The sequence below is a fragment of the Epargyreus clarus genome, unplaced genomic scaffold (assembly GCF_041222505.1).
Source record: "Epargyreus clarus isolate Ecla_fem2 unplaced genomic scaffold, WU_Ecla_fem_2.2 ptg000015l, whole genome shotgun sequence".
In the NCBI taxonomy this organism is placed as follows: domain Eukaryota; kingdom Metazoa; phylum Arthropoda; class Insecta; order Lepidoptera; family Hesperiidae; genus Epargyreus; species Epargyreus clarus.
The window spans coordinates 8,724,517-8,741,571 of NW_027332223.1; the positions used below are offsets into that span (position 1 = coordinate 8,724,517).

General features: G+C 37.7%; 1 protein-coding gene across 12 annotated transcripts in view; it reads left to right on the forward strand.

Moving 5' to 3' along the window:
• Nucleotides 1–17,055, forward strand: part of by (focal adhesion protein tensin) — a 112,942-nt gene that overhangs the window by 85,961 nt on the left and 9,926 nt on the right. For all 12 annotated transcript variants that reach the window (XM_073080530.1, XM_073080529.1, XM_073080528.1 and 9 more), the window contains 5 exons: nt 115–264; nt 720–883; nt 2,662–2,871; nt 3,578–3,757; nt 14,090–14,723. In XM_073080530.1, coding sequence (XP_072936631.1) covers nt 115–264; nt 720–883; nt 2,662–2,871; nt 3,578–3,757; nt 14,090–14,723 — 1,338 coding nt within the window. The remainder of the gene's footprint in view (nt 1–114; nt 265–719; nt 884–2,661; nt 2,872–3,577; nt 3,758–14,089; nt 14,724–17,055) is intronic.

The window sequence follows — 17,055 nt, forward strand, 5'->3', positions numbered from 1 at the left end:
TCACTCTCGAACTCCTAGAGTAAGAGACCGAATTTCATAGTGATTAACAATGAACTGCATACCATTGGCTAAGTGTATTTATTGTAAATAACCACTTACAATTTTTTCTTTTAGGGGTAATCGAGAACGACTCGGGGTGTTAGTGGCAGCGTACATGCACTACTCGGCGATATGCGGCGCGCCGGAACACGCGCTCGACCGGTACGCAATGCGGCGGTACCTCGACGACCGCGTGCCCGTCTTCCAGCTACCCTCCAATAAACGGTAATGTTCAACTAAATTTTATTTATATTATTATTATTTCTCTTCACCGTAGAGTCATAGAACACACTGGTGAATGTCGTGGTTGTTTGATTTTAATGTGCATAAACATTGTATTTTCACATAACAAATTACGCAAAAAATGAACGATTAGAGGTGGTTTAGAGATGGTGTAGTAGGCAACATTTTAAATAGCTCCTTTTCAATTCCGGACATGCACTGATGATTCCTCATGTAATGCAAAATCTAGTAACAGTTATTATTTCAACAATGCATATGATCTGAAGATGCACAAGGTATGCTCAACTATAACTAACGAGCTGAGTTTGTAATTGTAAATGACATCTGGAGACACGGGAGTGCCTCCGCCAAGTCGAGTCAAAAAAAAAGTGGCACGGCCGTATCTATGAAACTAAGAAATCCGCTCGAAAAAAAATAACTTTTGTCTTTTTTTCCAGGTACATAGACACATTCGCTGGTCTCCTGGCGGGGCAGATCCGTGTGAACGCGGCGCCGCTGCAGCTGACGCACGTGAGCGTGGCCGGCTCGCTCGCCGCGCCCGCCACGCCCACCATCGCCTTCCTCAAGATCTACGAGAACTACACCTGTGTTTATACCTCTGGTACGCACTAAATATACTTCATATATGCATTAGAATGCGGTAGAACTCGAGGCTTATCTATTTAATGTAATAAGCGCGATATAAAGCTGCTGTATTCTGGTTTGAAGGGTTTAGTTGTAAAACGTCTCTTGATATCCTTGATCGACCTCAGGCTTATCAATCCTCCTCAAGCAAATCCAGGGTAGGTAAGATTTTCAGTCTAATAAGAGTAGATTACAGATGATAGCAGTGACTACCTATAAAAAGGGTTTTACCCCAAAACATTCTCATTTAATATACACGATCGTCAAAAGCAATTTATCTAATATAATCGCTGGAAAAAATAACACAAAAATACCCTAATGGTCAACATGAGAAGACAACATACACATTATCACTTAAACAACTTGACCAGTGTTGGCAATTATCTTTTACCAACATAAATTTGATAAACTCACAGAATATTCTGGAACTTTGCCAATTTCATTAAAACTGCTCAACATCATAACGTCAGGATTGCCAGGAGTCTAGAGATCGGGTGAAACTTTCAGCCAAATATAAAAAGCTAAAGTACTTACGTACTTTGAATAAGAAAAGAAAGTAGTAACTTAGTCAGGATTAAGAATAAAGTTTTTATATATTTCGTTTTTTTATGATACTATGAGAAATGATATAAGACTATACTTATTAGTTTTTAGGGTTCCGTACCCAAAGGGTAAAAAATGTATGCCGTCACGGGACGCCTGGCAGATGTGAAACATCGACATTATTTTGTAAAAGTAATATGCAGAAAAGAACATATTGTGATAGGAACTAAATATGTCATAATGATAAAATAAAAAATTACGATTTTTTTCCAGATAACGATGACTATTTATTGAATTCGATTGCGCACGGCATGCGTCGCCACGCCAGAAATCGGTTTTACGTGCGGCTATAGATGTTTCACATCAAAAACGGAACCCTATTACTAAGACTTCGCTGTCTGTCCGTCCGTCACAGGGCTCAAATCAAATACTAAAAATAAAATAAAGTTGAATATTAAAGGGGGTTTCCATACAACAAATCGGTATGTGTCGGCATTTTTCGATCTAACTGTTAAACTGTTCTAGGAAGACAGTTGAAATTTTTACAATCCGTTTACTACTATAACTGCTATTATAATAAATACAAATAAGAACAATAAAAAATATTTTAATATAGTTATTTTATAAAAATAAGTAAAACATAATGAATATTTGGTGGTACGGAAGCCTCCATGTGCGAGTTCGACTCGTACTTGGCGAATTATTTTTTTCTACTTTATAACCGCGATATTAAGTGCTACTGTGATCTAGTTTTTAGAGTATAGTGAACCAAAGAATCTCATATAAAACTTAGCTTCTTATTCCATGACCAATCTTACCTAATTACCTTATTTTTGGTTGATCACTAAGTAAGATGTCCGTGGACGCAAGTTATAAAGTACTTGTAACGATGTGGATTTTAAACGAACTTTTATTTCAATTACTCTCATATACGAAAATACGTAATACATGATATAAGTTTTACTCCATCTTATATATAAAATTTTCGTGTCACAATGTTAGTTACCGTACTTCTTCGAAACTGCTTTAAATGCCAAATTTTATATGCATATTCTGAGAATCGGCTACTATCTATTTTTCATACCCCTAAGTGATAAGGGTTGTTCACCCTTAACATTTTTTTTATTTATATGGCAACACAACGTTTGCCGGGTCAGCTAGTATTTTTTTATTATTGTGTTATACTCAATTCATTCCAAAACTCTCACTCAGGGTTGTACATGGTGAACGGCGGCGGTTGGACGGTGGGCGTGGGGCGGCTGGCGCTGCGCGGCGACGTGCTGGTGCGCGCGTACCGGCGGCCCGCGCACGCGACGCCGCACGCGCCGCGCCGCCTCGTCTTCGCCTGCCAGTTCCACACCTGCGCCGTCGCAGACCACACGCTCTCCTTCACTAAGCACCAGCTCGATCACGCAGCTCACGGTAAATGTGACAGCAACATTTGGTTGTTCTGTTATATATGACATACGTCGATTGGATTTAAATGGTAGTCTGAAAATGAGTTTCTTTCTAGATAGGGGGTAGATTCGACCATACTCACCTTATTACTCGTTCATATACCCGTGGCCGTATTGTAAAAAGCAGTGATAGCCTAGTGGTTAAGAAACGCGGCCTCTCGATCGAGGGGTCCGAGGTTCAAATCCCAGGCACGCACCTCTGATTTTAAAATTTATGTGCGTATTAGAAAATAATTATCACTTGCTTAAACGGTGAAGGAAAACATCGTGAGGAAACCTGCATACCTGAGAGATTTATAAAAAAAAATCTCAAAGGTATGCGAAGTCTACCAATACGCACTTGACCAGCGCGGTGGACTATGGCCTAATCCTTCTCATTCTGAGGGGAGACCCGTGCCCAGCAGTGGGACAGTAATGGGTTGATGATGATACCCGTGGCGTCAAATTGACTGCTCGCTTAAATCAAACACTGAAATAAGTTATAAACTTTTTTTTGAGTCAATACATAACCGTAAAATATAAATGAACAAGTTGAAATATTACATACCACTACGCTGATAACTCTTTAATACTTATGGAGTTCGGCATCGATAATGACCATTAAGATTGATCAAAGTGATTTAAATAATAGTATTTTTTTAAGTAAATTAACATGAGACATTTTGATACAGATCCGTCGTTCCCATCCGACGGCGCGGTGGAGCTGGTGTTCGCGCGCGGCGGCAGTGCGGGCGGCGCCGCGCCCGCGCCCACGCCCGCCGCCCCGCTGCGCGCCGCGCCCGACGCGCTCGCGCGACACGACTCGCTCGACCATCTGCGCCCGCTCTCCACGCTCACTGACGATGACCCGGGTGAGTGACCCTCATCGTTGATATGTAACTAAACTGGAAAGATACTAAGGAACTATGAAAGATTTTTTTTCAATATAGGAGTAGCAGACGAGCATGCAGTCCACCTGATGGTAAGTGGCTCCTGCCGCCCATGGACATCTGTAATCAACCCTAGATAGGATTACATATTCCTGCCTAAGGTCATTCACAGATGCGCCGCTACCCCTGAGGACTAAGCTGGAACGCCTCGGAAAAGTATGTTTTCCTTACCACACCCTTCAAACCAGAACACAGCAGCGTTTAACACTGCTGTGATGAGGCAGAAATAGGTGTGACGGTCGTGCCGCCGGAGTCGAACCACAAAGAGTTCTACCACCTTTAAACTATGTTACTGTTATTGTTCACTTCTGTTACACTTCTGTTATCAGCCACAATGGATGCATGTGATACTCATGATAATCGTTAAGGTTTGTTATTGCTACATTAATCTACTTTGTAGTAGTTCTATCATTATAACCACAATTTTTAACTCATTATTCTCCTACTGCTGGGCTCGTGTATCGTCACAGGATGAGAATGATGAAAGCTAAAGACCACCACACTATCTAAACGTGGACCTGTAGACTCAAAATGCTTTTCAGACCATTTAACATTTTTAATCCACGACCTCCAAAGAGGAAAACCACATTTCATATCATTGGGCTACTCGAATGTCTGATCACTTACTGGATACTACCAGATAATAATTCGAGTAAATAAAAAAAGTGTGTGTGTGTCAGCTACGACGCACGATTGGAGTTTACTCCTTACGAACGATAATTATGATATATATCGAATAAAAAATAGTTAATGACGTTTTAATGTTTATATATTGCTAATTATTTTTATTGTAATAATTATTTTCATATGGGATTTGAACTTACTGTATTTTAAATTAATAAAAGCACTCTTGATTCATATTTTGGTTAAAAACGCTACTTCCTTTTTGAGAGGATATGATGATTGTAATAAAAAGGAGGGATTGTAATGGATCATTACAATCCCTCCTTTTTATTACAATTACAATTTTTGTACGTTGCCGCCCAGCGACATGTATACATGTCCGAAACGAAATGTACCGTAACCGTCCACGGACATGTATACATGTCCGAGTTTAGCACCTTCGTATTTGGCTTATTTTAAATTATCTATGTTTTATTTGTGGCTAAAAATACTTTTAATATGTAGTCTGTGAACCTATTTTACCGATACAACGCATTCCTTCACGTCACTAGTATAAAAAAATTAAATTATGACATTTCTATTCAGTGACTTCACTGGTGTTGCGCGTAAAGTGTGGATATATATGTTTGTCTCTTTCTACGTAACGCCTCAACTTTTCGTGTTACACTTGATTTTACTCCTCATAAAATTTCCGTACCGGGCCTTATAACTCAAATCGTTTCTTAAGGAGTAAACTCCAATACTTATTTCATAAAATTAATCTATAAAGTAAAATACCAAATATTTCATATTTTCGAAAGAACTACCTTAGCTAAGCTATAATAGCTTTATCGGGCAAACGGTTTATATGAGGAGCACATTATATTTTATATCAGCTTACATGTGTCGGCATAGATTTTTTCTTTCCTCAAATCGGGTGCTATGCATGATCGAGCTTCCAGCCTGCGGTGGTTTAGACCCCTCATTATGTAAGGACAATCTGGTACGAAAAAAATCCGAGATATATTGGAAAATATACTATGCTTCTACAGAATAATTATTTGTTAATGCTAGACCAAAATCAGTTTCGATTTCTGGAATTGTAAAACTAAAAAAATATACTTATAAAGGAATATTTATCATGTTTGTTATTGTATAGCAGTTATTGGCAGTAAAGCTCTCCATTATTAATATTAAGTAGATGAACACTACATGGAAACCACTGTTATAATTGACTATCATAATCACATCACCTGTCACGAGATGCATCTTATCCATCAACCGATTGTAAGTAATATGCGACATTAGCGGTAACGGTAGCTACTAGCGGTTTCCTCATAATGGCAGTGTCTTCTTTCATGCCGACACGTGCACTGCGTAAGCCGGTAGCTCGGATCACTTACTATCGCTTATCGGGACGTATCTCGCCTATCTTTATCTCGTCTCTAGTAAAGACGTATGCATCATGCACTGTTCCCGTAACAGTTTTTATGTTAGTAAATAACTGCATATTTATCTTTCTATCTTTGATAAGAAATCTGGGACATTGCTTACTCATAGATTACGTTACCAAGAATTATGAGTGAACATTAAGAAAAATGTATTAAAATGAAAATAAAAAAAGTGTGTGTGTGTCAGCTACGACGCACGATTGGAGTTTACTCCTTACGAACGATAATTATGATAAAGTTTGGAAAATCCAAAAGTGCACGACTCATAATGCTCATTTAATTATGAAATATAAAAAAAAAAAAAAAAACTTAAGTCGTTCAAAATTAATTGCCGAAAAAACAGATGTAGTAGGAAGAAGGTACTGCTCAAGCGCCCCTGGTGGAATAAATGTACATAATATCTATAGATATATACAGTCTTGTAGTTTTCGTTTTTTATTAATTGCAATTAAACGACACTGAATTAATTAATCATTCGCATTCAGTGACCTACAATCGTCGATTAGAATTTATTTTTAAAAAAAATAATTCAAATGATGGATTTTTTCACTAGTTACAGTGTTTTCAGGTTTCACACATGACGGACAGGAAAATTTTTTGACCTATTTTGGTGTTTTTTTCCAATTCTATTGCAGTAAATCAATTTTTAAAAAGTATGGAATTAATCTCCATTAAATTATCTCGACAATAGTATGCAAAATATCTTGATTCCGTGAACTATCAAGGCTATAATAATAAAAATAGCCGCCAAAATGAAGCGAAAAAAATTTTTCGATCGTAAAGCACTCTCTGATGCTTCGCATCATGAGTCGTGCAATATATCGAATAGAAAATAATACGCAGGCGCGCAACACACACGTACAAACATACGCACACATTCAACTCTCAGACTGGAGGTAGTGAACTATACAGTGAGACTACAAAGTATCGCGCAAAGAGGAGACCCCGAGAATGAGATACGCTGTGTAATGTCTATCTCATTCTTTTACACGTTCAATCCTACAGATATATATGTTTGTCTCTTTCTACGTTACGCCTCAACTTTTCGTGTTACACTTGATTTTACTCCTCATAAAATTTCCGTACCGGGCCTTATAACTCAATTCGTTTCTTAAGGAGTAAACTCCAAAAATAAAATTTGATTATTAAATAGTTGCTTATTCTATTAAATTAAATTCATCGGAATTATTTCGTAATAGTATATTTCGACTTAATAATAATAATATTCTTTATTGTACCCAATATAGTAAACAAAAATAAAAACATACAATTTAGGACGATACAAAAGGCGGCCTTATCGGTAACACAGCGATTTCTTCCAGGCAACCTTAGGGTGAGGAGTTAAAGAGGGGATGAATTAAAAGAATAGGTAGGGTGCAAATAAATGTTATTTTAAATACTACTTAATACATAAAATCAAGTGTAAATTTAAGATAACCATAATAAAATAATAAACATACTTAATATAGATATTTATATATAATTATAAACAAATAATAAACGAAAGGGGAAGAAACTATAGATTAAAATTAAAAACAAAGATAACACAGTTTAAAAAGATTGAAAGCAAGAGCACAAATTTAGGAAGGAAAAACAGTTAGAGTTTAAGGTAATGAGATTTGACAAGATTTTTGAAGGAGTATAAGGATTGGGAGTAACGAATAGAAACAGGGAGGGAGTTCCAAAGACGGATAGCGGATACAGTGAAGGATTTTTTGTAAAAGGAAGTTGAGTGAGAGGGAGTATAGAGAGCAAGATTTTCTGAGGAGCGAAGGGATCGGTCATGGGACAAGTGGAGAAACTGGAAGCGTTGTTTAAGGTAAGGAGGGGCAGTTGGATTAAATAGTAAGCAATAGAGAAGAGATAGAATGTGAGCATTCCGGCGAAGGCGAATTGGGAGCCACTTGAGCTTAGCACGATATTCTGAAACATGGTCATACTTTCTTAGGCCAAATATAAACCGTATACATAAGTTTTGGAGACGCTCAAGCTTATTTAATTGCTCCTCGGTAATGTCCGGATAACACACATCAGCATAGTCAAGTATTGGTAGCAAGAGAGACTGTGCAAGCGTAATTTTAGTTGGAATGGGTAAAACATTTTTTAGCCTTCGTAGTGAGCTCACTGCAGCAAAGAGTTTCCTACTGACCTCTGAGATCTGAGGTATCCATGAAAGGTGTTGGTCCATGTAGATACCCAGATTCTTTACCTTATGACTTCCACTTTTATAAAAAATCTATTATGTAATTCTCAATTAGGTAAGGTTTCGTTAGGTTAAAACTTTCAAATAATTAAATGTTAATAATAAATGCTAATGTGCGTTAAAGCGCTAGACCTCACTTCCTGGTTTAACTCACTGGACCGCTCAAAGCGGCGGTTTATTAGCTCAACATCCGTAATTTGCGAGCTATTTCCGTTACAACACAAAACAGCTTCCATTTGTAGCAGAGTTTGGTAACAAACACACATATGTTACCGCGATATTAGTAATATCACTAGGATAAACGTAAATACAGAGTTTAATCAAAGCTGTGTTGACAGTTTAATCAAAACTTCCAGTATAAACATTTATTTAAAAATACGTGAAATAACAGAATATTTTTACTGCTAGATATTTATGAGTTTTAAGTTACTTTGGAAAATATGGTATTTTTGATTAAATCTGTTTTATGACCATTTTTCGATTTACCTGATTCTAAAATTAGAACTGGAATGTAGAAGTGACTGAAAAATAAACATAAAATACTTAAGTGGTAATTTATTCATACCTGACACATTTAAAATCAACAGTGGCGCTTAGCGTCTAAATGTGTCGTTACACCGTTGACAAAGCGTTAGTTGAGGATAGGTGGCGGTTTATCTGCGGCGATGCAGGTGTGAGTCTATTTTGGAAGCGTGTAGCGAAGTCCGCCCGGCCGTGCCGCCCGCGCCGCCCGCCCAGTCGCACGCCGCCTCCCGGCCTAACCTGCCACATTTCTAACACAAACTACCTTACAACTTTACGCTATTATAACCAAACAATCGAATACAAGTGACGTGACCGTGACAGCGGTTATTTTGAGTACGTGCTGATAAAACTTGGTCAAAAGTGTGCCCCAAACTAGACTAGTACGCTAGTTATTGAGGTGAGTAGCACGAGTTAATTATCTTATCTTGTTTCAAACAAACTAATAGCATTCGTAACCGCAAATGTTATAAAGTATCGCTAATAGTATGTAATAAATATTGTTGTCTATTGTTGGACTATATCTATTTTACAATAATCTTGACAAGTTATTAAAACATAAGCCTACGGATGTGAAAGTAATTATTTAATATTAAGAGTAAAATTAAATCAATAGATTGTAATGGCCGTTATTAATTTTCAAAATTCATTATCTATACATGTAGAGTTAAGGGCTTGGACACAGCTGCGCTTTCACTTCAACAATGAAGTTGGTTACGGTTAGTTCGCTTTTAAGGTTCATGTCAAAGATCAATCAATTTGAAAAGAATGAGTGAGTTGATGCGTGGCGCCTGTAATAATTGTCCGCCGTGGCGAATCGCTGACTGATGTCCTCTCGTTTGTCGCCGATCCCCGCGGGGACATTCGTCACGCTCGCCTCTATCACACGACAACGCCGAACTCATCAGTTTTATGGCCGTTATCGTAGGCGCTAACTCGTAACTTTTGCCGTGACTGATATTATGGCTGGCCCCTGCCCTGCCATCGTTAAGTAATGGGAAATAATGAAAATGAAAGCCTTAACTCAGTATAATCTTCATTTTCGATTTCTTGATCATAATACTTTGTCGATTTAACAAAATGTTATTTTAGAGATACATGGCAAGATAACTCGTTGCGCAGATTCTTACCTCCTTTTAAATTTCTCACGCAAGGCAGTATTAGTGACGTCACCCGAAGCCGGGCAACATTATTTATCAGTGGAGGTGCCGGTGGCAGTCCGCCTTGAATAATTATCAATTCGCAATGTTGCGTATCAAGTCTTAAGCTTGTTAGTATTAGTAGGTATAGTAGATACCACGAAATACTATTTCCAATTACATGTAGGTGTCTGATATTAAAATTTACGGTTCAGCTATTTTGCATTTTTATCGTGAATTGCTTCGTATTTATTTTATATACATGAATTGTTAGTGAACTTGATGTTTTCCACTTAAAACTAGTACTTAACCACTAGGCTACCTCACCATAGCCAAGTGGTTAAGAAACTCGGCCTCTTGACCGAGGTCTCCGAGGTTCAAATCCCAACCACACACCTCTGATTTTTCAAGTTATGTACGCACATAACTTAGAAATTAATTATTATCAGTTGCTTCAACTGTGAAGGAAAACATCGTGTGAGTAAATTGTGTCATTTAACACAGCCCAATTCTATGATGTTATGAAGAATAATATTTGTGATGAGATATATTATTTATAATACATTGTAATATGAATAACAATAAATGTAAGCTAATGTAATTTAACCATTACATCAGCTTACATGACAGGGCATTATTTTTATATAAAACTTCAGACAGGAAAATTATCCACACAAGTTAGGAGCGTAGCGGTAATTTATTATTGTTCAAAAATACGAAGTAAAAGCGTAACTAGCACATATGAATGAGTACATAGGAACACCAGTTTCACGTATGAAGTCATGACTAGGGCTCGCATTTCGCGACCAGTCAATATTACAGGTGCACCAGTAGTGCACGTATACTGCACGTAGTCGTAATAAATAGTAACACATGTTGTCACTTTCCTTAGTGCGGATTTAAGAGCAACTTTCACCCTCGACCGCCCAGTAATGGAAATGTTATTCATCTTAACAACAAAAAATAGTTAATCGGCTTACAAGTGACCAGTCGTGTTTATGTAATCTCTATGTATGTGTGACATTGTATAGACATTAAATGTTCGTTGTGTGTGTCGATCTCAGGAATGGATCCCATGGATTAAGGCAAAGGTCTCATCAATCAACTAATGATGCTTGAGTTCAAAAGAGTAACAAGTAGGTACTTTTGTGTTGTTATCTGTAACGTCTTTTTTATATCTACTTGTGTGTGTTGTGTGTGTGTATTATATACCTACTTCCTTGTAGTTGTATTAGAAAATGACTTTCACATACAATTTTACAGGACTCCAGCAGAAATATACCCACCACACAGTTTTTAATAAAATCTTTAACTCTTATATATTTAAAAGTCTTCAAATCAATACAAATCGTGCCCCAATACATGTTGTAACATCAAGGAACAAAAAAACTTGCCTAAAAATGGGGATATTTTACATTCAAGGTCCGTGCCATAACAATCATACTCGTAACTTAGATGTCAAAAAAGGTAAAAGACCCAAACTGGTTGCGAATTTAAACTAAAGCGGACTAACGAACATAAAGATAGCAAGCCGGATAACGTGGAATAATAATATGGGGCTTAGTTTCGTAGAAGACCAAGGTAGAGCGCCCGATGACATCACCAGGTCCCGTCGCAAATACGCGCTCACCTTCATGTCGTGCCGAAACAAACCTCCACGGTGTTTTATTGAATTCCTCACTACCTGTATCTTTTGTACCTTCAACTTGTCAACTCTGTAACTGACGTACAAAGTTTAGGATTCGTGATCAATAAAAAACTGAGTTGAATTATTCAGATGTCGCTTGTATTTCATGACACTACCTACATGTTAGTCTTATTTCCTGATGAGCATGTCAAGTCTGTTTGCTATGCTTTTTCATTTAACAATGTTAATGGAAAACATATTAGATGGAATATACCTACCTAAATGTTTTTCCTATAGCTTTAGTCCAAGCAAAATTAAGTTACTTAGAAAAATAATATATTTGTACAAAAACTTACTTATTTCTTTAGACTACTTTTTATAACTTATGTTAGCAATATATTCAAATTATTTAATTACGTACAGTATTATTTTGTATTATTTTCATGATGTGTTATTTTTATAATAATAAGTGCCCATATGTATAGTCACTGGCTGTATGGGTTATACGATTGTGTGCATTAGCATAAAAAAGAAAAAGAACGCGCGAGACTTGTATTTTACGGGGGAATAATAAAAGTTGTAAATTGGATCAAGAAAATAGTTTATGTTATTACTTGAATTACACATAGTGTACATATGTCAGCTCATGTTAGTATAGAATGGGCAGTCTTATAATTAACGTCATTAATGGTCACGCTTATTTTCATTAGTTAACGAACAGAACCGTCATACATATTTCTTACATCATTTAATTATAGAAATGGAAAGTGTTAGATACTACTTTTTTGTATTTATTATTTATAATAAGTAGGTTACTCAAAATTGTTTATGTGGTAATAACATTACGTCGCATGTAAAAACCTTCTAAGATAGAATTATGTAAGAAATTAGTAATAGGAAAATACGTATGTATTTACTATAAATTGTGTATTATTACTAAAATGACACATTAGGATACATTATCGGCCGTTATTCCATTACATAAAGTGACTATTGCCATTGATGAATCAACGTGACAAGCAAACAATGAATGGACAATTTATTTTATTACAAATTGATTAGCGAGAGAAGAAGCGTAGCTTTGCCGGCAGGGCCGTCGTAGGGCGCGCATCCTGTTCCTGCGCGGGCGCACGTTTCGTAACACTGCACTGGCCCTCGGCCGGCCGGAGTCGCGTTATTTTCGTTGACATCACAGAAATAACCCCGTCTTCCTCCACACATTGCCGCGGCGGTCACCACACGCTGACGTTGATATCTTTAAACTAATTGCGTTATTGACAAGCTCGCGGTTAGCCAGTTACGAAACGAACGTATTACGCCAGACTGTGAACTATTGAACTACATTCGTAAATCTTCTTAGAAAATTCGTTATTGCGCGAGACGGCAAAACGTAGTTACTTAGTCGCAAATAAGACTCATTCATTATGCAAATAAACCATGTATGGTAGAGTCACTCTTCCTAATTTGCATACAGTATTTACCTGCGTGTCAGTTTTAAACGTCGTAAAATATTTTCTGAAATATCTTGAAAGTTATACGTTTTTCATAGATGTAGTATTACGTTTAGTAGACAACTGATCTGGAGAGCTGCTACCGGTACCCGCTACAGGTATATTTTACCTACTATTCATGTACCTTTCTATAAGCTTATTACATAAAATTAAATTTTCCAGTAAATTATTTCTTTCACTTACTGTTGTTATTCGTTGTACGTCCAATTTTCTCATACAATTATAATACCGGGTCTTAGTAAACTCTACATTTATATTAATTATTCGTAAACGATTAACATTTAATATATTCACACGATATATGGTTTGTTATAAATTATTAATAGACCAATGACACGGTAGCGTTCTTTTCTTATGAGTAGCGTAGAGGTGGACGCCGAGGACACTTCCTAGTCGGGCGATACGCCTTGAACCAATAACCCGTGTATGGGCACAATCAAATACAATTCACATCTTTACGTTACAAGTTACTCGTACAAGTACTTAAATGCTTTTATTATAGTACTAATATTTCAAATAAATCTCGTATATTAATTACTAATAATAAGGTATCCACTGTTATCTTACATACTTGCTTTCAGAGGATTCTTACGAAAATTCTTAACGATTTCAAATGTGATATATCAAATAGATTACGATTTTATTACACATATGTATTTCAAAATGATTGGTTTTTAATTACATTACATACTATTTAAATTTTTAATAATGGTATTCTGTTTTTCTTCGTATCTAGGACAACGTTATCTTCCAGAGACATAGGTGACACTCGGGATACAAGTAACGGGAAGCGATCTTAGTCCTTTTAAGGATGTCGTCAGGAGGGCGAACTAACGTAACTGCATTTACCGAGCGGGTACTGGGAATAAACAGTTACCACGTGTACTTGCATGATCTCGATAAGTTATTGTCATTACGTGGGAAATTCTCGCCGCGGATAAATTTAAAATAAAAAAGAAATTAATTGTTGCATAGAGGGGTGATGTGAAGGAGGATTTATAAATTGGAACGTAAAAATGATGAATGTTGATAAAGAATCAACATTCGTCTAAATTCTGAAAGTGGTTCACATTTGACCAAACGAAATTATGACCAAACCAAAAGAAATATATAACATTAATCTATCGTCTGATGTACGATTAGACTTCATTTTATAAATTAAGAGCTTTTTAGATAAATATGTAAAATTTGGTGACAGGTGAAAACAACGGAAGCGCTGAGGGGTCCGGGTCTGGTGCCGAGGCCGGAGAAGGGGGAGAAGCTGCGCACACATTCGGGCCTCTCGACGGCTCCATCTACGCGACGGTAGTGCGCGCGGGCGGCGGGCCAGCCTCGCCGCTCAGCGCCTCCATGGACTCGGGCATCTCGTCCGCGGGCCGGCGCGCCGCCCCCAGCCCGCCCGACGAGCTCGACGCGCTGCTGGGCGACATGCTGCGCACCGTGAGCGCGCTGCCCGACCTGCCGCCCGCCGCCGCCAACTCGGCGCAGGCGACGCAATCGGCGCAGTCGCACGCCGAACGTGCCCCCGACATACCGTATCACGCGCGCGCAGACTCCGCACCCTTCACCTACGGCGCGCCCGGCCTCCGCCCCGGCATGTTGCGCGCGTCCAACCGCCTGGCCAGCCCCGAGCTGGTGCGCCGGGCGCTCGGCGGCGACCGCGGCTACCGGCCCATCGAAGACGACGACGACGAGCGAACCGTCACCCCCGAGCCGTCGCCTAGGACGCCTCTCTCGCCCCGGACCCTTCACAAGTTTACTCATGAAGACGTCACGACTACCACCTCGCCGATACCGCCACCTGCTTCTCCGTCACCCTTACGAAATGGAAGGTAATATATCTTTGATTTGCATACGTAGCACTTTTATATACCTACTTACTTTTATTTTTTTCTCCAAGTTATGCTGATAAATTAAATTTAATACTAAACATATTTTTTAAAAATTATAATTTAATAAGGTACGAACAATAATCAACCATATAAATCAGTTAAGTTAACAACCAAACTCAAACTCCTTGAAAGTTAGGTACTATGAACATTTTTTAATTTTTATAAGTAAGTAAAGTACTAGTACCTACTACGTAGGTTCTTATGTTTCCGGTATACGTCCATGTGTGTTGTTATGAATTTTAATGGTGTGCTTGGTAACTTTGACACCAGATTTTGGGTAATAAAATTCGGGTACGTAATTAAAAGAAGGGGCATTTGGTGGCAGATGTAAACATGTGTTCCTGTGCTGTAGGCGTGAAGGCCACGGCCCGCCTACACCGCTGGTCTGCAATGTTTACATTCACAACTACACTATTTACATCGTATTTTTTATAAAATCATGAACGCAACATTCTGGATGCTTTGATATTTCCCAGATTCGTATAAATTTCACCTCTACCTAGCAAAAATAGCAAGTGTTTAACCAAACTCATTAGCCAATTTACTACAGACATTATCTGCGAGCAGATTTCGCTCTTAATATAAACAATAAAAAACAAAATCTTTAAAATGAACTCCCACTCAACCTCATAAATTTTGTATCGTTGATCGTTGGCACTTAAACATAAAAGTACTGGCACATAAGGCTGCCTGGACATTACATAAAGGTTTATTATTTTATTGCCCTTTTATGAAAGGCTATAAGCAGATACAGTTATAATTAAAGAACATGTTCATATAAAAGCAATATCGATATAATTCTCATGGGAAAATATTTGTTTGCAACTACAAAACATTTGTAAACAAGCGCTCGTGACGCCAAACATGATACGACATTGTGGACGGTTAATTAATTTAGCCGCGTTCCGCTCGACCCACTTCATTACCAATGAAGAAGAGCAATAAAATATACTGTAACCGATCTCCGTGATTACTCTGCAAGCCCATTCTATTATCTTTATGTGTTCGTAATTGTGATTCTGAGCATTACTCCACTTTAATTTGGAGTGTAAGTACTCCTGAAACAGATCTTCGATCGAGTTTATGATTCCTTTTGGTACTCACCCACTTGACGAGTTCCAGATTGCTTTACTCGTTGAGGAAGTTACACTTAGATGCATGCGTTGAGATTGTCCCACGCTGGCTTAGTTATATATTAAAGTACTTAGTCTATACAACTGATTGATTGATATTTCCGCACATATTCTCTTACATAGCGATATAGGGAACTGAACTTTCATCAACTTAATGATGTATAGAAGCTAAAAATGGCAACTCGTTATTTCCTAGGCTCGTATTAACGCTTTTGAAATAAATGAATGAGTTTGCCTTTTTTGTTATGAGGCCTGAACTTATTAGAGCGTATTTATCGAGAGAAATTTTCTAAACATTCCAAACTCCAAGGCATAGTCGAATGCTGGATTTCTTGAATACCCTTCCAGTGTAGAATGCCTTAGTGCCCACATCTGTAGAGGCTGGATGGATTGTAGAGATAATCTATCAACAGGCACGACATTATCACAAGCTGCTGTCTTATTGGACTCATAATAATAACATCCAATTCCAACTGCACATTATGCTATGCTCACTGTTAACGACATGAATACACGAATCCTCAATCTGTTTTAATTACAGTCCATTGCCTCTTCGACAACGTAGCTAGTAATGAATCATCGCGTATCTATTTAAGGTCTTATATGGTAAAGTTCTTCACAACATTCAAAAAGATTTTCGTCCATAATTTAGTATTAATGAGTACCTATTAACTAAATATTATTCAAGAATATTTATTAAATATTACGCAATGTCCCACCGGCCCTAAAAGTAAACAGCATGGTCAGTTTTTGCTTCGGTTGCCTACGATCTGGTTGATCGTTTCCATGACGGATCGTCGCGTGGGTTCACATCCATCCTGTGGGCGTTAATTGAACAACAACCATTGATAAGAACAAAGAAACTGTACACTATACCTTCCTTGTATGGCACCGACGGCCGAAATAAAACGATAGTTTTTTACCTCAAGTAAGTACTAAATTCGTAAAACTGAAACACTTGTGTACATACATGTACACAAATATTAGATAGTGCTCACATGTACTAGGTTCGTAAAACTAAAACACTTGCGGGAATATAATAGGTACATAAGAATATTAAAATTTTGCGCTAACTTTGTAGACACAGAATAAACTAAAATATACTTACAACGACCTACATTAATGCACCGAATTATTTT